This window comes from Amphiura filiformis, chromosome 5 (genome assembly GCF_039555335.1).
Source record: "Amphiura filiformis chromosome 5, Afil_fr2py, whole genome shotgun sequence".
Classification (NCBI taxonomy): domain Eukaryota; kingdom Metazoa; phylum Echinodermata; class Ophiuroidea; order Amphilepidida; family Amphiuridae; genus Amphiura; species Amphiura filiformis.
This window is the reverse complement of record NC_092632.1, coordinates 64,843,505-64,866,702: the sequence shown is the minus strand read 5'-3', so window position 1 is coordinate 64,866,702 and position 23,198 is coordinate 64,843,505. Positions and strand designations below refer to the sequence as shown.

The following is a 23,198-nucleotide window of genomic DNA, read 5'->3' as shown; positions in this document are numbered from 1 at the left end:
TACAACACACTTCACTAAACGTTACTACTGAACGTATCAGTACAATGTAACATGCCGTCTACAGGTACGTCCGGCTTTAGGTTCTTTTTTGAAAAGGATTTTTGAAATGCGGAGCTTTCTATATTGAGCTGAGTGAGTCTCAAGAAACTGAAGAATGCTGAAATGGAGTGAATCTCCAAAAGCCCCAATCTTTTGGTGATCTATCCCAACGTAACGGTAGTCGTTTAACTTGTTAAGTTTAATGCTCTGCGTGCTATCCTTGCGCTTCAACAGAAGAAGTTGAAATTGTGAAACATGAAATATGGTCATGAAAATTAGCATTTCTGACATTTTTGAATTTAAAAAAAAAATTTGAAACATGTCGTCTGCAGTCGACACCCGCGTGAAGAGAGTTAAATTTACTTTTGGTATAAAATGACAAATTATCGTTAACAGAAATAGTAGACTTGTAAACAGTATAATATCTGTCATGGACATCTTTCATGATATGATTGCAGCTGATGATGGCTTCACCTTATAGTTGTTAAGATAATACTTTTGATTACTTCTGTGTTAAAGTCTGGCAGTGTACTGTGACTGTCGCTGCAATATGTCTCTGGATATATCTTCAATGCTAGTGCAACCTAAATAAAGTAAGAAAATATATTTTCAATCTTTCAATAATTATCTGATAGGCATATCAAGCATTAATTTTATTGTCATTTCTATTATTATAATTATTTTAAATTTTGACTTAAGGTCCGGTAAAAGTGATAGTTTTCTTGGTGAGACAACAGATTGGCCACATCATAATGTACGGTTTATTTGGTATTTTGTACAATATGGAAGTGGTAGATAATATGTACTTCATTTATGAAGCATTGACGGCTGCTTACCTGATAATGCCATAGCAAGACTCAATTCATCTTTCAAAATGTCAAGAACTCTCTTCACTCCTTCTTGTCCCTGATGCAACAATAAACGTAAACACATAAAAAACTGAAATTGAAATATATATATTTTTGAGCAACCTCCATTTTACATTGTAAAAGAACTTTCAGAGAAGTAACACAATTGAGTCTCTCTTCAGAAAATTATAGGAGCGGGCATTAAAATTGTACTGTTAGTATCGGGAACCGTTTGTTTCATTATGGTACAGACTCTCTCTCCGAAAATAAATTGTGGTCCTACCCTATTGCCAGATTGTGGTTATTCCCATGACATCTGAGTATTAGTTGAGGCAAATGTATATTATACAAAATATTGACTGCTATGATGAGGGGCATGGTTAAAATTATAGGCCCAATGTGATCTTAAAACCATGCTATGACTCGAGGCGCAACACCATGACCCGAATAAAGCAGTCAATATTTGTTCTCATTTTTTCAAATTAGACGACACGACAGGAATCTATATTTGAGTTATGTAATACGCTTTATGTAAATGTGCAATAAGTCGTAGGACGTTACCTCACCTATTGTCAACAGAATAAACAAGTGTGAAGTGAAGTAACAAAGGAGTGCTGTTATATACGACTTCAAAATTTGGTACAATTTCAGGGATATGTGCGTTAGCTCGAGATACTCTAGCTAAAATACAGGTTTACATTTACTATCTTACATTATCTTGCTGTATTTCAGCTAGAGCGCCAGACGACAATCTTCCGGGGTTTTTTGGAGAACAATACTATTACGAAGAAGAAACCCGCCTCGGAGCCCGCCCTACTCATTATTTCATTGTACTTGTTTATATTTCATTGCAATTTGCCTCCACACATTACGTAATCAACGCCAAGCTTTTGTGAGGATTAGTGAGTGGATAAGAAATTGACAGCGGAGGATACGAAGGACATGCCGATTGTTAGTTGTCAATCATGAATTGCCGCAACGTGTTAGTATTTTACTGCATGGCATTCCGCAAGCACCAAGACAAATTATGCCGTATTTTTCCAAAGATCATCTCATATGAAGTAAGCTGAATGCGATCTGTACTTTTGTTACATTCCGATCGCTTTTGATCACCTGTTATCGGGAATTTGCTTGAAAATACGTGAGTTCATGTTGTGTAAACATAATTAGCATAGACACAAATGAAATTACGATGCAATACAATGCAATTTGAATGCGCAACAGATCTATAGAAATAACGTGGCCCGGTTTTATGCAGAATTAGACCACGTCTGTTGTGCGTAGAGATGTAGCGGTGTAACTTACCATGCTTACTAATGGAATGGGCCACCAATCAAGCCTTTGTCCATATCTGGTCGAATCCAGCCAAAAGTGTCCACGGGCCAAAAATAAAAGTCCGAAATAAAAATGTCTCCACAATTTTTTCCTTTTGCCCATTGATTGATGACATATTGGCCTTATAAAAACCAAAAGTGCCATTACTAATCTTGAAAAATAAATCCAGGACGTGTGATAGTAAATGTGATATCAAACCCAATGTTACCTACGAATACCACTAGGATGCTTTCACTATCGCAATACTAATCAACCTAAAACAAATGGAATATTCTCATTAACACTTTTTTCTTGTAATGTAGACCACAGGGTGTCAGGAAAATGCTAGCTCAACCAGAAAATATTTGTTTTTATTTTTATAACGCGATCAATATGATCTTAGTCAATTTATGCTAGTTTATTTTTGAAAATGAAGTTTAGGTCAGTTTCTGTATTTTATTTATCAAATGAGTATGAATCAATTTACACATTGTATTAGAACGAGTAGGATATATGTTTTCAAGAATATTAGGAATTATACACATACACCTAACGCTTTATACAATGAAAAGGTGAAGAAACCCGGGTATTCGTAGGTAACATGAGCGATTTAACAATATCTATATTGAGTTTAGAGGTTTAAATTTTCCTATTATGGTAATGAATTAATAAAATGGTAGTTTTTAGATCTATTTCAGATGGTACGTCCAAATGAATAAATGCTATTACCTTAGATCAAAAATTTTTTGATGCTTTTAGCAAGATTTTGACCACTTCATTTTGATATACAAGTAGTTAATCAGCAATTTTACATAATAAATAATTGTTGAATGACTCCGTATATGGGTAATAATAGTGTCCTGGGGTACCGCTTAAAGTTTTTGACAATTAATTTCCATTGGTAGAGACACTTCATTACACATGTCATGTATTATGCTGTATTCGTAAGTAACATTTCAGTATTTGTAGGTAAGAATTAGACTTTTGGTGGATATCGCAATTTTATAAAGCACTTTGAAATGTATTGTTTTCTTTATGTGCGTTTATTGATACTTTAGACCCTATCATGTATTAATAATGTCGGTTCACAGCGGTTGAAAGAGGATTGAAGTAAGAAACAAAGGCACTAAAGTGACTTTAATTTGCTTAATTGCACACAAATCGCTTAAAACCGTTATTGCAGACTTGTGAAGTCCATCTTGGAGTCAGTTACGTCTTGTGGCCTTTCGTTTGAGGGCAACTACAATTAACTTTATACCAGGGTCCATCAATGTGTTGTCTAGATCATGAGACAATGAGAACAGTCGTTTTTTCCATGGTATTCGTAGGTAACCTTAGCGAAAACGTCAAAAGTTACCTTCGAATAAATCAATTTGCACACAAATTACTCAGAAACCAGAAGGTCGGTAAACATTTAAAATGAAGCACACATGACAGTTGACAAATCCAAGTATTTATCCCCTTCTAATCTTCTTTGAATCTGATTTTTCTTTCAAATGAGCAGACCGTCGTCTATTTCAGTACATATTTTTCACCAATTAAGCCGTATTCAGTTTTGCATGGTGGGCATGTATGTGAATTCGCAACTTTCATTGACATATGATTTGATAGCAAACATACAGGCCTTTGTTATGTACCAATATGGGCATCGGCATGAATGGCGGTGTTTCACAATACTGTCATGATGTCAAATTGTATTCGTAGGTAACATTCGGTTACCGAAATTTACCTACGAATACTTGCTTTTATTGGTGACATCTCAGAAATATTTAAACGCAGGCTATTGAAACTTGGTAGAAATAAAGAGTGTATTACCCTGCATCTATTGCTTAACTATTGTTTACTATTCTCTCACTTTGTGAAAATGGCACAGCTTTTAACATGTATTCGGAGGTAATGCATATTTTTTACCAAACCTACCTTTGTGCCATTTAGAATTTCTGGCAGCTAAACACAATAATAAAGATGTCCGAATGCAATGCATTTCAGTATTGGACATATCAAAGCTTGTATCAATTGCGCATTTATTAGTGATTTCCATTTTTAAAGATATATCAGGTGCTATGAAAAATTGTATTCGTAGGTAATGTAAAAAATACCACTCAAAAAATTATCACAAAAAATTCATAATTATGTACAAATATGTGAAAAATTGAACAGGCAATCTTTGAATACACACCTTTCTGGAAATCAATTTAGATTCAATCCAATGACTTCTTTTCATAACTGGTTTAGATGTTTTTAAAAATACTTTAAGAAATAAATTAAAAAAAAATGGGTAAAAATAGCATGTTTTGGGGTCTCTGTGTCTAAGTTTTTCACAGAAGGGGTCTTATTATATATGGCGCGAAGCGTATGATCAAGGCGAATAAACACAATACAAAAACAAATGCCAATTGATTAATACTTTCAAGTTATGGTCCTGAACATGCCGTGTACACTTTTCGTTGGATTCGACCATCTATATATTTTCTACAATTATACTTACGTTACAAGCTAATCCCCATATTACAGGTCTGGCGATAAAGACAGCTTTAGCACCCAAAGCGAGAGCTTTCAAAATATCCGTGCCCTTCCTCACACCTCCATCCAAATACACCTCTACGTTAGACTCTCTAACAGCCTCTACAACTTCAGACAAAACATCAATCTAGAAAAATTTCAATCAATAATAGGCAACAGAAAGTAGAAAATAACTGCCGATATTTTCAGCACTTCTATAAGTTTACGTTACATTATATTCCTTTGATAAGATAATTAAAATTGAGCATGCTTCAGTTCGACATCGTTTCAGATTGTTATTTTATCGGATGGTGTCTTTTGCTAATAAATGCTTGCCTTTTGGAGTCAATTTGCGACCATTTCCATTGCGAAAAAACAGTCCCTCATTATCCTCATAAGTTATTTCGTTCAGGATATTTCGTTAAGTAAACGGGAGCAGTTAGTAATCGGGAGTGGTTAGTAAATATAGTAAACGGTGATGTAAATCAAGGTGTCTTGGTGTAGATTATTCATCCAGTAATAATCATGTTGGCTTGACAATCATGTTAGCTCCTGTCGTGTTAAAGACGATTGGACCAACTTTAAAACCTGACCTTTGACCTCGGACGATATTTGCAGTTTCATACTCCCCAAATATCAGGAATCATTATCCGCAAGTTGTTACAGCCCGCGCCCGGTCGAAGCTACTTTAAATTTGTCCTGACCTTTGGCTTTCATTTTCACCAAGTGTTACAGCCCGATCGGAGCTACTTTACTTTAAATTTGAACTGACCTATTTTTGACCTCGGATGACTTTTTGCGGTTTCATACTCAACAAGTGCCGGGGATTGGTTTCCCCAAGTTACAACCCGATCGGAGCAAATACATAAATAATTGTCCTGATGATAATTTACATCCATTGCAAACATAATTTGACGCGTTCATGAAAATAAGTGCTGCTGTGTAGTTGGTACTGGCGTGTATATAGTTGGAAATAAAAATAACTTTAAAAAAGGAATGGGGCGCCCAATGTGAGCTTGGACGTGATGGTGAATTCCATGGTGTATAGATTTGGTATTATAATGATTTTTCTAGGGAAGAGTAGAAGATGATCAAATGCAAGAGAAATGTGTTTAATTGGGGAAGGTGTATGACAGGACCGTTTTGGATGAAATAAATGGGAATGAAGCTTTCGTGTCAATTTGCGATTATGTGGGGTGTGGGATTTCTGTTTTTGGGACTTATTGTAGTGAGGATATTGCTTTGGATATTGAATATTGTTGAATTTCGTTATGCAGGGGTATATGATGGTGAATTCCATGGTGTGTAGATTTGGTATTATAATGATTTTTCTAGGGAAGAGTAGGAAATGATCAAATGCAAGAGAAATGTGTTTGATTGGGGAAGATGTATGACAGGACCGTTTTGGATGAAATAAATGGGAATGAAGCTTTCGTGTCAATTTGCGATTATGTGGGGTGGGGAAAAATTATGTTTTTGGGACCTATTATAGTGAGGATATTGCTTTGGATATTGAATATTGTTGAATTTCGTTATGCAGGGGTATATGGTGAATAGTATAGAAGACACAAATAAGTAAGCTCCCTGGCAAAATATGGGGGGGTTATCCCCACCCGGGATCTACGCCTATGTTGACCAATAGAAAACGTTAAGTTTTTATAAATGTATAACGTCTGTGATACATATACATCATCTACTTGCTAATACACTGAAAATCAAATAGAGATGAAGGATAAACAGGAAGAGTCTTTCAAAAAGACACAATTCACGAATCAGGTGTATAGTAATTTGTTGTAACTTTCCATTTGATTTTCATATCTAACCTACCAGCAAACAAACGTTCCAAGTCAATTATACCATGCAAATAATAACATTTGGCCTACTAGAGCTCTAATTAAGATAACATCTAATTAAGCAAACATTACTGGGTAGCATTAATGTGATTACAACTCAACTAAACATATGCAGTTCCGATGGCATTTACGTCAATTTTGGTCTTCAGTGTTTTAAAATACAACAATGTAGAACATGTATAATTAGTATGCCGTGTTGTTTGCATACAGTTTGCCGCCCAATTGTGCCACCATATTGCAACTTTGGCAATAACCGCTATATAGATTTTATGGTAATTAGCAAACATAAGGCCATCAGTTTAAGAGGCCTCGTTAATTGATCTTATCACTATGGACCACAAGAGTCTCATCCCAATGGCATAGTCCAATAACCTCAATTACATAATCATAGTGCAAAATTTGACCTCAAGTTGCAGAGTAGAGTTTGTGTACCAAAATCTTCAAAGGATGAATGTACAAATGTATTAGGGTTTAAGAACTGTTCCCATGATAGATGAGCATGTTGTGGATCCTAGTGTATGGTCAAATGTCACCGTCTATCGGGTTCTAAGACACACGGTAAACTGGTTGAAGGCATACAAAGGTCAAAGGTCTGGATTTATTAGGTGTTTTTATAAGTCCATTAATTTTGTATTTTAAACAAAGAATATACGCTCAACATTTTATCCCGTGCATATCAGAAAACAATAATAAAATAAAATCCAAACAAATTGTGATTTTATTTATGAGTTGGGCATATGGGCATAATTTTAGCAAAACAATTGCGAAGTAAATCTAGCAAGAGTGAAATTAGAAGCTTTTCACAAAGTCATGCCTATAGGTGCGCCCGCTTAAGGCGGGCGCCCCCAAAAATGTGATCCCAATAATATGAGCTACTGTCTAGTTCAATGTGGTAATCATGTTATCTCAACTCGTGTTAACGAAGAAGCCAATGTTTTATTTCAGTGTGAGTCCAGACCTGTTTAAGCTAGTGCTCTTTGCATGGCTGGTAACTATGGTAACGCTGGCTAAATCTGGTGTCCAAATAGTTCGCCGACTTTTCGCGTCTAGCCCCAAGGGGCCTGAGGCATATAGTGTTGGAATTAAATCCCCAGTGAGTTTTTTTCTCTAAAACCCAATGCGTACTTGCCCTAGGTCTCCATGCCCACAACGCATGCAATCTTCTCTCTGGACCAGACGCATCCCTTTTTAAAGGGATTTTTATTTACTATTCAGTGTATTTCTAGTTGATATTATTTTTCTCTTAAATTTATGAAAATATTATTTACCTCAGAATTCATGACAAATAAAGTGTGCTATATTGTTTGTCATATTATTAAGATGAACAACTGTTCCAAATTTGGAGCTGCATCATAGCGTGGTCTCAGTGTAGGAGCCTAGGAGGGACAATAATATAACATTTTTTCATAGCTTCCTTTTCTTTAAAATATACTATTCAGCTACCGAAAAGTATAATAGATACCTAAAATCATGTGAAAAGTTCAGTTACCGTTGCTAGCACTCCATCCAGTTGTCTTCCGCCATGGTTGGACACGAGTATCCCGTTCACACCATATTTCACAGTTTCTCTTGCGTCTTCGGCTTTATAAATACAGTCAAAATCAATAGACAATGGGTACATCGTAATATAATACAATTTATATTCGTATTATGATATGTTCTTGAAATGAAAAAGAGCCTCTTTCATCTGTTCATATTTTGTTTCTGAATACATGTGTGTGAGAGAGATTTTTATAGAAAAATGTGTAGGACATTGTGCTTCTTTGTCATTGACATCAAGCTTTACCATGTTTACATTGAGGCTTAACAACAAAATAACATTATAAATTGCTCAGTTTCACAGGTATAAGACTTAGCCAAATGTCCAGTCCAAATGATCAATTTCTTTAAATTTCAACTACGAAAACAAACAAAACACAGCCATACAAACAACATTTTTATCACCTTACCAGTTAGTATGCCTTTGAGTACTATTGGTAATTTGGTGATACGTCGGAGCCATTTGATATCTTCCCACGTAACTGACGGATCAATTTGGGTATTAATAAAATTTTCTAAGCCGGATCCCTTGCCTTTGGTGTAAAGTTGTTGGCTTTCTAATTCGCCCGCAATGTTGGCAAAACTGTGAGGGGGTAAAATGCCAAAACTATATAAAGATCATGAAGATTAAAAAGGTCCATTTTAGCCTGTTTATAGGGTAGTTTTCTTTTTGCATGCAAGGTCCGAATTGAGTGACAGGTATGGTTACTGACATTATGCTATAGGCAGTGATTTAATGCAGATTTGTGTATTTAAGGATGCGTGTGCTACAATACTATGCAAGTGATGAGACCGAACATGACGTACATGTATTGGATAAAATAATTTTTAGTGGTGAAAAAGTAAACTTTCTCCTCAACGGGTCAAACATACCCCCTACGCACGTCACTGTGGCATAAGCTTAATAGAGCTTGTCTTTGACGCTGAATAGATCGGGAAGGATGGCCCCACGATTGCCCAAAGCCATTTGGCGGCTTATTCGAGGGAGAAAACCCTCTTAAGCAGCTACCTTCGAAAATACGTATTTATAAATAGGCACGTGAACCATGGACCAGCAAGCGTGACCAAAGCCTCATGTCATTGAGAGCACTATACAGAAAAGGATAGGAACTCTTTAGATAAATATCATCAAATTTAAGTATGAAATTAACTGAATGGCAAAGTTATTACACATGGGAGATTTCGAATTTGTAATATGTTATCACAATTTGAAAGTAAAAAACGTTTACATTAATATCACAAAGTTTAACAAAAGAGATAATTTCTGCTGCACAGTATGGTGTTGTTTACCATCTTTGCATTCAAATGTACAGGAAGATCACCCGCTGTATCGAAGGCTCACTTCCACACTTCTCGTCTACAAGCAGTTGTCACGTGCGTATTTATAAATATGTATTTATAAACATAGTTGAAGCATACTGTTAAGAGAGGGAATTTTTGCTACAACGTATTTGACCAGTTTGGATCTTACATAAAACATAGCCTATGACCTACCCCAGGTTTGACGGCATATTGAACTGATTTCTAATATCCGATCGTCGTTTTCCTATGCATGGAAGATCTACCGTTACAAAAAGTGCTTCGTAACCAGCCTTTTCGGCTCTTTTGATGAGCCTCTCGTTTATTTGTCGATCTTTGTAGATGTAAAATTGAATCCACAGCGGTGTTGTCGAATCTTTGACAGCTTCGGCGAGATCTTCAAGAGTTACATTGGAACCACTGCCTGCAACACACATTGGTGTGGATGTCATGGCTGCCCCTGGAAGGAAATATAATAACATTACAATTCCATATTATAATAATGTATCTATAAATCCCCATGTTTAATGTAATACTAACAAACAATTAATATTGAATGAATGCTCCAAATACGTGTGGTAATGCGCTTTTATAAATACGCACGTGACCACCTCCACGCTGCCATAACAGGTTGTAGATAGTAAGTCTCGAAGTGACCTTCTACATAACGGGTGGTCTTCCTGTACATATGAATGCAAAGACGGAACAACATGAGACTACTGTGCAGCAAAATTGTCTATTTTGTTCAACTTTGTGATTATATTGTAAACGTTTCCGTCTTTGAATATTTTTTCCGTCGTCAAATACTTTCAAAATGTTGTTTTTGATAACATATTACAAATTTGGAATCTCCCCATGTGTAATAATGTTGCTATTAAATTGATACTTAAATTTGATGATATTTATCTACAGAGTTCCTATGTTTTTCTGTATAGTGGTCAATGCATGAGGATTTGGTCACGCTTGCTGGTCTTGGTATGTCGTGTCCATGAGTCACGTGCGAATACAAAGCGTATTCATAAATATAACTGAAGTATACTGTCACAGTCATGAGTGCCTGGGCCCTGCCTGGTCCATAAGTTTTTATTTGACCTATATGGGCTAGCGCTTGATAATTCAAAATTAATACCATAATGAACTATCTTTTTAAATGAATTTTGGTTAATTTATTATCAAACCTATAAATGACTTCATTGGAGAACGTTCCTAATTACTAACATTATTTCATAATCATTTTCTTTTATAAAGAATAACAAAATATACATTTAATAAAACGGGCATTAAACACTACCTTTGACTGTTGCTATTTCACCGTCTGGGTGCGCCATTTTATGAAAAGACGATGGTCCAATAGCAATAGGATGAGGCAAATGATGACCTAATATGGTAGTTGACATGTCCCTATTGCTGACATCTCGCATCAATCTGGGGCGCAATCGGAATCTAAAGATCAAAGAAGCATAACATTTTTATGCATACTGCAGTTACTGTCCGTTTTCCTATACACAATACACAGTGCTCTCACCATTGACGCGTGACCTAAACAGTGTATGTTATAGGTATATGGGCATTGCCTAGTTAACATCACTGTGTGAAAAATAACCGGCCAATATTTTAACTATTCTCCAAACTTCTAGCAAATATATTTCTCTAACATGACCTAAAATTACAGCTAGGTTAGATGTTCAGAAGGGGTCGCACTTTCGTAGAATATGAGTGAGGGCAAAGCATAGCTAGCTCATAGCTAGCCAACTCCCCGTGTTAATTGAATGGAGATTTGACCGAAAATATTGAGCTATATTGGTAACGGACCGCTCCGTTCTGAAGGATGCCACAAAAAAACCGGTACAAGCTACATTTAAACTATTCTAAATAGGTTCTAGAAAATATAGTTTTGTAACATGTCCTAAATTTTTAGATAATTTAGATGTTTGGAGAGGGTCGCACTTTTGTGTTTTAGGAAGGATATGTAAACGACAGAAATTATTTCCAAACCGTGTTAAGTCAACAATCATTATGTTGCTCATTTTGAAGAATGCTGGTTAACAAAAAGCAGGTCATTGTCTCATTTCGTGAACAAAGGTACACATACCATTGTTTCCTTTCGTTTCCTTTATAATCGGTTACCCAACTGAAGCTATAATACCAGCTTTATTGCGATGTCACACATGTAAAACAGACACTTGTGCACAACCAGAGAAGATCTGATTTAATCAGTTGAGCTGCTTCAATGAGTGTTATCTTGGTTTAATAGCTTTTAATGGGGTTTAAGTCCTGCAAAGGTCGAGATGAATTCTACTGTAGACATGACTGCATCATGGATGAAGGTAATATTTCACGTGTGCATAGTTAGAAGCCCGATGTAAACCATCAGAAAAAACATGGGCCGCATACAGGATTGCAAACAAGAAATTCAACCATAACGTGTAACATGTGTGGCAAATTATGCCTATTAATACCAGGCAGGGTAGGGTATACTGATTTTGCAATGCAGAAAATTGCCAGGCGTGATGCCCTGGCGTGATGAAGGTGAACTATAATTAATTGTACGTACCGTTTGAATGCTTCCTTATTGTCCTGCAATGTCTGTTGATCATCGGCACCACCGGCATAGAAATCGAACGCAAATTTAGGAAGCAATTGCTCTGCTTTCTTCTCATAATCGTCCAAACAAACGAGTTGATTTGTACCCGCGGCCATGATTGTCTGTATGTTGTTGAATATTGTTTGGTTTAACCATGTCATGATCTTATCAGTATACAAATAGTGCTTTAGGGGCTGTGCAATAATTATGAGTCCCCGGGGTGGGTAAATCCAAATTTTTTGCCAAAAATCTCCCCGGGCTCATTGCCAAAAATCGCTTGCCCCCTCCCCCTTAGCCTGCCAAAAATCTTTGCTCCACCCCTTTTTACATGCCAAATTTTTTGGATGCCAATAAATGGACTAGGTATGTTGAGAGCTCAGCGAGCAGGAAAATTGGCATCGCGGATTGGCATTATTTCAACGTTTATCCGTACTGTTTTTCTAAGTCTCTTTAGAGCGTTTTATTTAAAAGGCGCCTCATGAACTTGCCAACAATCGTTTCCCCCTCTCGGCTTACCAAAATTGCCCCCCCCCCCCACTTTCAGCTCCCCAAATGTTTCTTGCCCTCTCCAATTTTAACCTCCCTAGGGCTTATAATCATTGCACATTCCCTTACATCCTGCCTATTAAATATACTACTAAAAATAAATCACAAGGTCAAATTCTGTCTGACATTTCTCAACATTTTTAACGATGAGCCGACTGAGTGAAAATATCATAGTCAAAAAGAGAATAATATATTTTCAAATATTGCATGAATATTATGCAAGCAATATTTGTTTACTTATATCTGTGGCGGATTTAGAGCAGTCGGGGGGGCCAATTTTATCCTGGGAACCAAGGGAGAACAGTGCCAGTGCATTGATTGGTCACCTAGTTAAATAATAAATAAACAAATATATATATATAAATTAGAGAAAATGTTTTCGCATTTTTACGTTATCCCTTAAATTATTAAGGGACTAAATGAGTGTTTATGGCGTTTCGACAGTATTTTTTGTGGGACATGAGAGCACCTCAGACGTATCGAATTGCATTCTGAATACGAAGCATGTCTTTCTGATATCAAATAATTTTCATTTTTGAAATTCACGATATAATACAAATTTTATGACAAATTATTAAAATTTGATATTTTTCAAATGTTTGATATATAACAGTCCTCGAAATAAATTTTATAAATCTAATGATATATTCTTAAAGTGTATGTAGCTGGGAGGAAAAGCCGACGATCAATTGAAAATTTTGACCTTTATATTGAAGATATGGAAAGACCTATTTTTTTTTGTTGGTGTTTTGGAAAAAAAATCCATATCTTCAATACGAAAGGTTAAAATTTTCAATTGATCGTCGGCTTTTCATCCCACCTACATACACTTTAAGTATAAATCATCAGATTTATAAAGTTTACTTCAAGTACTGTTAAATATCAACAATGTCAATTTTAATGATTTGCCATAAAATGTGTATTACATTGCGAATTTCAAAAATCAAAATTATTTGATATCAGAAGGACATTCTTCGTATTCAGAATGCAATTCGATATGTCTGATATGCTCTTATGTCCCACAATAAATACTGTCCAAACGTTCATACCCCTTCCCTTAAGGACCTAATTTTCATGGGTAAATATAGCATTTTTGATAAGCAGCTACCTTCGACTATATTTTTTTAAATACAGATTTATAAATACGCACGTGACCCATTGGCACGACATACCAAGACCAGCAAGCGTGACCAAATCCTCATGCCATTGAAGGAAAAGGATAGGAACTCTTTAGATAAACATCATCAGATTTGAGTATTAATTGAATAGCAAAATTATTACACATGGGGGATTCTGAATATCGTCAGCCTGCTACGCTAAATGCCTAAGTCATTCTTACATGTTTCTCATTTGCAATTTTGATTTTCTGAGTCTTAAACCCATAATTCATCAAATTTCCAGCCGCGTTTATCATTAACTAGTGGAATACATCTCTTTTGATGTATTCCACAAGTTATTGAAGAATGCGGCTGGATTATGGGTTTATTACTCAGAAAATCAAAATTGCAAATGAGAAACATGTAAAAATGACTTAGGCATTTAGCGTAGCAGGCTGACGATATGTAATATGTTATCAAAAACAACATTTTGAAAGAATTTGCCGACGGAAAAAATCGACGGAAATTTACAATAATGTCACACATCACACAATGAACATAATAGACAATTTTGCTGCACAATCTGGTGTTGTTTACAGCCTTTGCATTTAAAATTTTCAATCATTTTTGATATTTTTCAAAGTTGATCAACATTGAAAAAATGAAATGTATGGTTTTTTTTATTTTCTCCTAAACTGAGCATTCACCAATTTGTTATTTCAATTTGTCTTTAAATGATTATTACCATCTATTATTTAATAGAAATATTATCATTTATTTGTAAACATTATAATATAACAATGGTATGGACATCTTTCATGATAGAAATGATTGCAGCTGGTGATTGCTTCACCCTATAGTTGTTAAGACGACACTTCTGTGTTAAAGTCTGGCAGTGTACTGTGACTGTCGCTGCAATATGTCTCTGGATATATCTTCAATGCTAGTGCAACCTATATAAAGTAGGAAAATATATTTCATTATTATTATTATTAATTCTCAAAGGTCTAAGTGTAATATATTTGTCTAACTTTCAAATGTATGATACATTAACCCTAACACCCATATATACCATGTATACCACGATGATAACCACCGCGCATGCATTAATCCCACGTGATACGATGACGCAATCGCCCTAAGTGCTTTATGCTCAGGGAAATCGCTGGCCGGGCCAGTGCAATACCTGTAGCTACCGGCCGGTGATCGTGTGCTTGTCACCCGAGGGGGGTCTAAGGTTCGAATCTCGGGGGTAGCAAGTGACTTCTTTGTTCATCTTCTCTCCTTTTTCGTTTCTTCTTTAACTTGCGATAACAAAAAGCAGTGTTATGTGTTAGGTAAATAATCCATTATTCTTATCCCAACCATTGTTATTTGTATATACCCTAAAGTGTGCATTGACCACATTTACAGGTACCGGGTTTTATAAGTACTTGTGTTTACCCTAACAGATAAAAATGATAAAACTTTTCCTATGGTGATATATCAGTTTGGCGCCTCCTGGTGTATTTTTTTGGTACAATACAGGATGTTGTCTAACGAAACTCTTCCCAATTCAACATTAGATCCTCTTGAAATGACTACAGTTTATTGTTTAATGACCTTTTATGACGTAAATCTACAAAAAGGTGGATACTAAATATACTCTATGTTGATGTGACATTCTTGTCCATACATAATATGCCATCTTGTGCATTGACGACTTTACTATTTTACACTAACATGGCAGTGTCGTCAGTGCGCATATTAATGGGCGCAGCTTCAAGTCGCTAGAGCTCGCTCAAAGTACGACGCGGTTAAAGACGCCACATAAAGGTGCGTGCGCAAAACAGCTGTCTCAACGCGTCGTCGTCACTGCCAAATCAGGGTGGAAAATGGTATAGTTACCTGATAATGCCATAGCAAGACTCAGTTCATCTTTCAAAATGTCAAGAACTTTCTTTACTCCTTCTTGTCCCTGAATGGAAGCAAGAACAAAGGTAAACACAAAATTACTATTTTGAAATACTACATTTCAGCAATCTATATACAATTCCATAAACTTTCAGAGAAGTAACAACATTGAGACAAAGTTTGTAATGGTGAATCCAACCGATAATGACACAAAACACATCAAGGATCAATAAATGATACAAGAGGGTACCTTGAATATGAACAACTGGAAAGAAAAGATCAAGGTACACCAACTAAACCTGCGAAAACAACATCAACGGGAATACAAAAGTACACAAGAACAAGTGATGAAAATCACTGTGCATATAAATAGACACGATAAACCAAACAACCAATGTACCCGCCAATATAGGCAAAAACAGGCAAAGTTCGATGGCCAAAAATAATGGCCAATTCCAGAGCCCACAGAAGTGTCAGGAAAACAGTACAAAAGTACAAGAAAAAATCATTGTGGACATAGCAGACAAACTAAACCAAACGGACAAAAACGACGTTTCGAGCAGATAAACTGCTCTTCTTCACGGACAGACAACAAAATATAAAAGCAAACAACGAAAACTGCATGCTGTAGTTTAAAAACAAATTCAAGTCAAAGACAAATTCAAAGAGAACTCAGTATCAAACAAGAAAACAGGCTCAGAGTTCTAAATATTGAGACACTCGCACATTGAGTGCGCGGATCGACTATGATAGCGCACAGCGGGATCATTTTCTTTCATTGTCATATGAGTGAGGCAAGCGTGAATAAAAATCCCTTTAAAAAAGGAATGTGGCGCCCAATGTGAACTTGGACGTGATATGGTGAATTCCATGGTGTGTAGATTTGGTATTATAATGATTTTTCTAGGGAAGAGTCGAAGATGATCAAATGCAAGAGAAATGTGTTTGATTGGGGAAGGTGTTCTGACAATCCAAATATAAACTTAGTCCACCTCAAATGACCTGTAACAATTTGTGATTGACATTACTTAATTCACCTCGGATGACTTTGATTTGACATTCAACATTTTCGCGCTTACACCAATCATATCCATAACAATTTAACTCTTACAACTTCCTGTCAACTCTCTAATTTAAAACTCTAAATTTCTGTCTGTTTGCCTTTTCTGTCTCATACCATTTAGTACACTACAGTTTGTTACAATTATTAAGATAAGCAAACATTGCTGGGTAGATAACAGGATTTAGTTATTTACTTAATCCAATCATGGAGGTAGTAGCTAGTCAATTTTGGTCTTCAGTGTTTTAAAATACAACAATGTAGAACATGTATAATTAATATGCCGTGTTGTTTGCATACAGTTTGCCGCCCAATTGTGCCACCATATTGCAACTTTGGCAATAACCGCTATATAGATTCTATGGTATAATTAGCAAACAAAAGCCATCAGTTTAAGAGGCCTCGTTAATTGATCTTATCACTATGGACCACAAGAGTCTCATCCCAATGGCACAGTCCAATAACCTCAATTACAAAATCATAGTGCAAAATTTGACCTCAAGTTGCAGAGTATGAGCAAATTTTCAAAGGATGAATGTACAAATGTATTAGGGTTTAAGAACTGTTCCCATGATAGATGAGCATGTTGTGGATCCTAGTGTATGGTCAAATGTCACCGTCTATCGGGTTCTAAGGCACACGGTAAACTGGTTGAACGCATACAAAGGTCAGGATTTATTTGGTGTTTTATAAATCCTAATTTTGTATTTTAAACAAAGAATATACGCTCACCATTTTATCCCGTGCATATCAGAAAACAATAATAAAATAAAATCCAAGCAAATTGTGGTTTTATTTCTGAGCTGGGCATAATTTTAGCAAAACAATTGCGAAGTCAATCTAGCAAGAGTGAAATTAGAAGCTTTTCACAAAGTCATGCCTATACGGAGGCGCGCCACAAAAAGTAATTGCTCCCGTGGATGCTGTGACCCTTCCGTTTGGTGAACTATGACACTTTTATGATGCTTTTATACGACTTCAATATTTCTGAAATTTGAAAATGGATCTGTAATAAGATTTATAGTATAAAAAAAGTGTCATCTGCGTGTAGACGGAGTAGTAACTTGCAAATAGCATGGCCCCCGAATCGAGCCTTGGGGGATACAGCTGTTAGCGTGCATGGACCAACCGTAGTAAACAAAAAACAAACAAACATCATGTTTGCTTCCTGTATTTCGATACGTAATGCGTGTTTCGTGCAACTTGCTATAATTATACTTATACTTACGTCACAAGCTAATCCCCATATTACGGGTCTGGCGATAAAGACAGCTTTAGCGCCCACGGCGAGAGCTTTCAGAATATCCGTGCCCTTCCTCACACCTCCATCCAAATACACCTCTACATTAGACCCTCTAACAGCCTCTACAACTTCAGACAATGCATCAATCTGGAATGTTTAATTTCAATCGGTTTGCGTTATAGGCAACACAAAGCAGAAAATAACTAAGCACAAAGTTTACATTATATTTACTGCCCCTTGATAAGAGCATTCAAATTAAGGGAACTGGAGCGTTTCGACAGTATTTTTTGTGGGACATGAGAGCACATCAGACATATCGAATTCCATTCTAAATACGAAGAATGTCTTTCTGATATCAAATAATTTTCATTTTTTATGAAATTTACGATATAATACAAATTTTATGACAAATTAATAAAATTTGATTTTCACATTTTGAGATATAACAGTCCTCGAAGTAAATTTTATAAATTTAATGATATATTCTTAAAGTGTATGTAGCTGGGAGGAAAAGCCGACGATCAATTGAAAATGTTGACCTTTCGTATTGAAGATATGAATTTTTTTCCCTACAAGACCTATTTTATTTTGGTGTTTTGGGAAAAAATCCATATCTTCAAAACGAAAGGTCCAAATTTTCAATTGATCGTCGGCGTTTCATCCCACCTACATACACTTCAAATATAAATCATCAGATTTATTAAAGTTTACATCGAGTATTGTTAAGTATCAAAAATAAATTTTAATGATTTGCCATAAAATGTGTATAACATTGCAAATTTCAAAAAATCAAAATTATATGATATCAGAAGGATATTCTTCGTATTCAGAATGCAATTCGATATGTCTGATGTGCTCTAATGTCCCACAATAAATACTGCCCAAACGTTCATACCGTACCCCTTCCCTTAAGCATGCTTCATTTCGTCATTGCTTTTAGAGATTGTTATATTTATTGGGTGGAGTCTCTTGCTAATATGCTTGCCTCTTGAAGTGAATGTACAACCACAGGTGCAACAATTTTCATAGTGAATATTTTCTTAAACTCCGCCTTCGCTAAAACATAGTTCATGTCATAAGTCATTTCGTTCGGAATCTTTAAAGTATACTATTCAGCTACCGAAAAGAATAATATCAGCTAATATCTACCGAAAATTATGTGGAAAGTTGAGTTACCGTTGCTAGCACTCCATCCAGTTGTCTTCCGCCATGGTTAGACACGAGTATCCCGTTTACACCATACTTCACAGCTTCTCTTGCGTCTTCGGCTTTTATAATACAAATACAGTCAAAACAAATGTTAAAAGAACATTTCGTGATCCATAGACTCATCTCCCACTTTTCTCAAAAAAGTTGAGATTTTTATACCACTGGCTACAAAACATTTCTTGCAGATTAATTCGTTAAAAAAATTCCTGCCAAATTTGATTTACGTTTTACGTACCAGAACGTAATTTCAACACAGTGGACTATGGAGCAGTCTCATCGTGGATAATTCGCAAACGCAAAATCGGAATCAACTGAAATTTTGGCAATAAGCTTTTTTTTTTGAGCAGTGTCATAAAAAGAGAATGTTAGGATCACGAAATACTCCTTTAATAGAAAATGGATACATATATCGTATAGAATACAAAATGTACTTGAAATGAAAAAGAGCGTCCTTCATACTTTGTTTCTGAATGCATGGAAGAGTGCAGAGAGAGAGAGAGAGAGAGATTTTGATAGAAAAATGTGTAGGACATTGTGCTTCTCTGTCATTTTATTTGCGTTACCTGAGTGTTAATAACAAAATGACAATAATAGAATTGCTCAGTCTCACATGTATAAGACTTGGCGAAATGTCCAGTACAAATGACCAATTTCCTAAAATCACAATTTTAGTTTAATTACGAAATAAATCCCACAACCATACAAATAAACATTTTATCACCTTACCAGTTAATATGCCTTTGAGTACTATTGGTAATCTGGTGATACTACGGAGCCATTTGATATCTTCCCACGTAACTGACGGATCAAATTGGGTGTTAGCAAAATTTTCTACGCCGGATCCCTTGCCTTTCGTATAAAGTTGTTGGCTTTCTAATTGACCCGCAATGTTGGCAAAACTGTGAGGGGTGAAATCCCAAAATGATAAAATATATAAAGATCACGAAGATTAAAAAGGTCCATTTTAGCATGTTTAGAGGGTACAAAGTATTGAACAGTTTTGTCCTTAAATTAAACATAGCTTATGACCTACCCCAGGTTTGACGGCAAATTGAACTGATTTCTAATATCCGATCGTCTTTTCCCTTGGCATGGAAGGTCTACCGTTACAAAAAGCGCTTTGTAACCAGCCTTTTCGGCTCTTTTGATGAGCCTTTCGTTTATTTGTCGATCTCTGTAGATATAGAATTGAATCCATAGCGGTGTTGTCGAATCTTTGACGGCTTCAGCGAGATCTTCAAGAGTTACATTGGAAGTGCTGCCTCCAACACACATTGGTGTGGATGTCATGGCTGCCCCTGGAAGGAAATTATTATAACGTTACAATTCCATAATAAACTCAGCCCAATTAAAAAGTTTCCACTAGTTCCATCCCCATTTAATCAGAGTCTGATGAGTTTATGGCAAAATAATTTATATAATTTTTTCTGTACACTTTCCTTCGAAGGTTGATACCAAATTTGATATCAAAAGTTTAATCATCGTGAGCATAGGAGCTGTTGTTTGGAAATTCGTCTGACAAATCGTAACACGATTATTCATGATTAAGATCTGGTAGCTTCTAGTGCTTGAGCCCAATCCATAATTTATGATCAAAAGTTGTATTTGATCTATAGGGGCTAGCGCTTGAGTTTGATAATTCAAAATTAAAGACATAGTGTGCTAGTCTTTTTAAATGAATTTGGTTAATTTATTTTATTTTTCAAAAATCTTATCTCATTATTTCGGCTTCAAAGACTTGATTAGAGAACATTCATTGATTCCTTCCCCAAATTACTAACATTATTTCAATTTTTTTATGAATAGCAAATATAAAATTAAAGGAAATCATATTATGGCATTCACTCATACGTTTTTGTGAGAGGGCATGCAACATTAAACACTACCTTTGACTGTTGCTATTTCACCGTCTGGGTGCGCCATTTTATGGAACGCCGATGGTCCAATAGCAATAGGATGAGGCAAATGATGACCTAATATGGTAGTGGACATGTCCCTATTGCTGACATCTCGCATCAATCTGGGGCGCAATCGGAATCTAAAGATCAAAGAAGCAAAACATTTTTATGCAACAAATCAATTAATCTAATAGGTAGTGACAAGGGAAGTGCCACTACACATCCCTGGTTATACATGCCACACAAGTAAAATAAAAATGGGAATTATGATTGTCAATCATCTTGCTTCAAATCATTGTCTCTGTATACGTCTTTGCCTTATATTGAAATAATCTATTATAAATTACTGAAACTGGCGAATTGGTGAGGCTAAAAACTTTTGCAGTTTACATTATTTCGGAAAACGGACTTTTGCGATACGAAGAACAAGGTTGTGCGCACTTCAATAAAACATCGAATTTTGTTTTTATTTACGTTAAGGGGTCAAATTAAGTTAATTAGTTCCAAAAGCATTGAAAAGGCCTTTCAGCCTAAAATAACAATGCCATATTTTTCACTCGCATACTCAATTTTGTCTCATGCCCGGTCCCTGCATCAACTATTACATGACACAGTAGAAACTCATTAACGTGTATTGTTTATTCAACTAATTTGTCAACATTAGCATGTGTTCAACAGTGTCTGTTTTTATGGAGAACCTATTGAAATAGTTTGTAAATGAAGCTTTTGAGTTGAAGGACAAATTAATCAGGGTTGCCAAACCTGTGGTTTGGTAGCCCAAATGGGTGACTTTTGAACAATTTCCCCGAGACTTCCCATAGGAACAGATGCAAGTCTGGTAAGGATAAGCATTTGGATGTCTTGAAGGCCTACATTTACTCAACTAAGGGACTGGGTCGGAGAGGGTTTGTCGGATACAGCAGGTGACAGGTAATTTGTGTCTGTGCAAAATATTTAGGCCCATGTAGAACGTAAGTGTCCTACAAAATTGTACATTTATTTTGATTGTTCTGAGACTGCACATGAAATTGCGCTGCATCAGATGAAATAACACAACTTTGAAAATGGGGTGCACCCCAAGGTAACAAAATTAACTCAAACATTGAAATTGCATCTGACCTTCTCAATTGTAATTCTAAATGACAATATCCTCTCACCTCACTAATCACATTAAATAGAACATTAAAAAGAATTATATAAAATCAGTACTGCAAAAGACTGGCCGCGAAAGACGGTGTCCGCGAAAGACGGGTAACTGCTAGTATGTTAAATCAGGGAACTGATCTCTCACTTCCATGAATGTGTTGATTGGTTGGTTGTGTGGTTGTTGGGGGGTCAATGATCCTTGGCGAAGCTAAGGAACTCGACAACCACTGTGCCAGGCAAATTATGTGGGTAAGGACTGATAAAGGTGAACATAGATTGTACGTACCGTGTGAATGCTTCCTTATTATCCTGCAATGTCTGTTGATCATCGGCACCACCAGCATAGAAATCGAACGCAAATTTAGGAAGCAATTGCTCTGCTTTCTTCTCATAATCGTCCAAACAAACGAGTTGATTTGAACCCGCTGCCATTGTTAACTGAATTGAATATCGTTGATTGGTTTAACCATGACATGACCTTATCAGTAATACAAATACGAGTACCTTAGTAACAATTATATCACGAGGTCAAATTCTGTTTTAAATTTTTAGCGATGATCCGGCTGAGTGAAAATGGAAGTCAATTAAGTAGTGCAAGGATATGCAAGCAATATTTCTTTACCTATAATAATATCACATGGCTTGTTGTCATACACGAGGTCATACCATGGGAAATTGTATTATACTCTCATGTCTCCGATTTATTCAAACTCCTATCCCACAATCTATGACTCAAATCATTGTCTTTGTGACCACTGACCATGCTGACCTGCGACTGTGCCGATCGACCGATCGAAGGACTGAATTTTCATTAAGCTTGGATAACTTTACAGATTCAGTGTTTTATTTTGAAAAATGTTAAAAAGCGAGGCCGCTATTTCAACACCAAAACTAGCATTAAAACCAACTTGTTCCAAATTAGCAGTAATTCGGAGAGGGTCTACTTTCCTTGTGATCAAAGGCCTTCTAAGACCATGTCAACCTCACGAAGAACATGGTCATTAAGGACACCACATTGTCTCCAGTAGGCATACAAAAATTAACGCAGCTGTTATACGACTATAGCTTCAGAACTAATAATTGTTTTCACAATATTTTAACATAGAAAGAAGGATTATTTATTTTCGC

General features: G+C 36.0%; 2 protein-coding genes across 2 annotated transcripts; both read right to left on the bottom strand.

Moving 5' to 3' along the window:
- Nucleotides 1-445: 445 nt before the first annotated feature.
- LOC140153552 (2-Hydroxyacid oxidase 1-like) lies at nucleotides 446-12,110 on the bottom strand. The gene is made up of 8 exons (XM_072176331.1): nucleotides 11,949-12,110; nucleotides 10,686-10,837; nucleotides 9,590-9,854; nucleotides 8,506-8,678; nucleotides 8,046-8,137; nucleotides 4,690-4,851; nucleotides 876-945; nucleotides 446-623 (listed from the first exon to the last, which is right to left on the bottom strand). The coding sequence occupies exons 1-8, from the start codon at nucleotides 12,092-12,094 to the stop codon at nucleotides 553-555; spliced, it is 1,131 nt and encodes a 376-aa protein (XP_072032432.1). The 5' UTR covers nucleotides 12,095-12,110; the 3' UTR covers nucleotides 446-552.
- Nucleotides 12,111-14,332: 2,222 nt separating this feature from the next.
- LOC140152331 (2-Hydroxyacid oxidase 1-like) lies at nucleotides 14,333-22,502 on the bottom strand. The gene is made up of 8 exons (XM_072174634.1): nucleotides 22,357-22,502; nucleotides 20,913-21,064; nucleotides 20,060-20,324; nucleotides 19,753-19,925; nucleotides 18,994-19,085; nucleotides 17,803-17,964; nucleotides 15,509-15,578; nucleotides 14,333-14,574 (listed from the first exon to the last, which is right to left on the bottom strand). The coding sequence occupies exons 1-8, from the start codon at nucleotides 22,500-22,502 to the stop codon at nucleotides 14,504-14,506; spliced, it is 1,131 nt and encodes a 376-aa protein (XP_072030735.1). The 3' UTR covers nucleotides 14,333-14,503.
- Nucleotides 22,503-23,198: the final 696 nt, after the last annotated feature.

Excerpts from the sequence above, each read along its gene's own strand:
- LOC140153552 (XM_072176331.1), bottom strand. The coding sequence starts at position 12,094 with ATGGCCGCGGGTACAAATCAACTCGTTTGTTTGGACGATTATGAGAAG. Across the intron at positions 8,679-9,589 it reads AATATGCCGTCAAACCTGGG|TTTTGCCAACATTGCGGGCG; the intron begins GTAGGTCATAGG and ends ACCCCCTCACAG. Across the intron at positions 8,138-8,505 it reads ACTCAAAGGCATACTAACTG|CCGAAGACGCAAGAGAAACT; the intron begins GTAAGGTGATAA and ends GTATTTATAAAG.
- LOC140152331 (XM_072174634.1), bottom strand. The coding sequence starts at position 22,502 with ATGGCAGCGGGTTCAAATCAACTCGTTTGTTTGGACGATTATGAGAAG. Across the intron at positions 19,926-20,059 it reads AATTTGCCGTCAAACCTGGG|TTTTGCCAACATTGCGGGTC; the intron begins GTAGGTCATAAG and ends CACCCCTCACAG. Across the intron at positions 19,086-19,752 it reads ACTCAAAGGCATATTAACTG|CCGAAGACGCAAGAGAAGCT; the intron begins GTAAGGTGATAA and ends GTATTATAAAAG.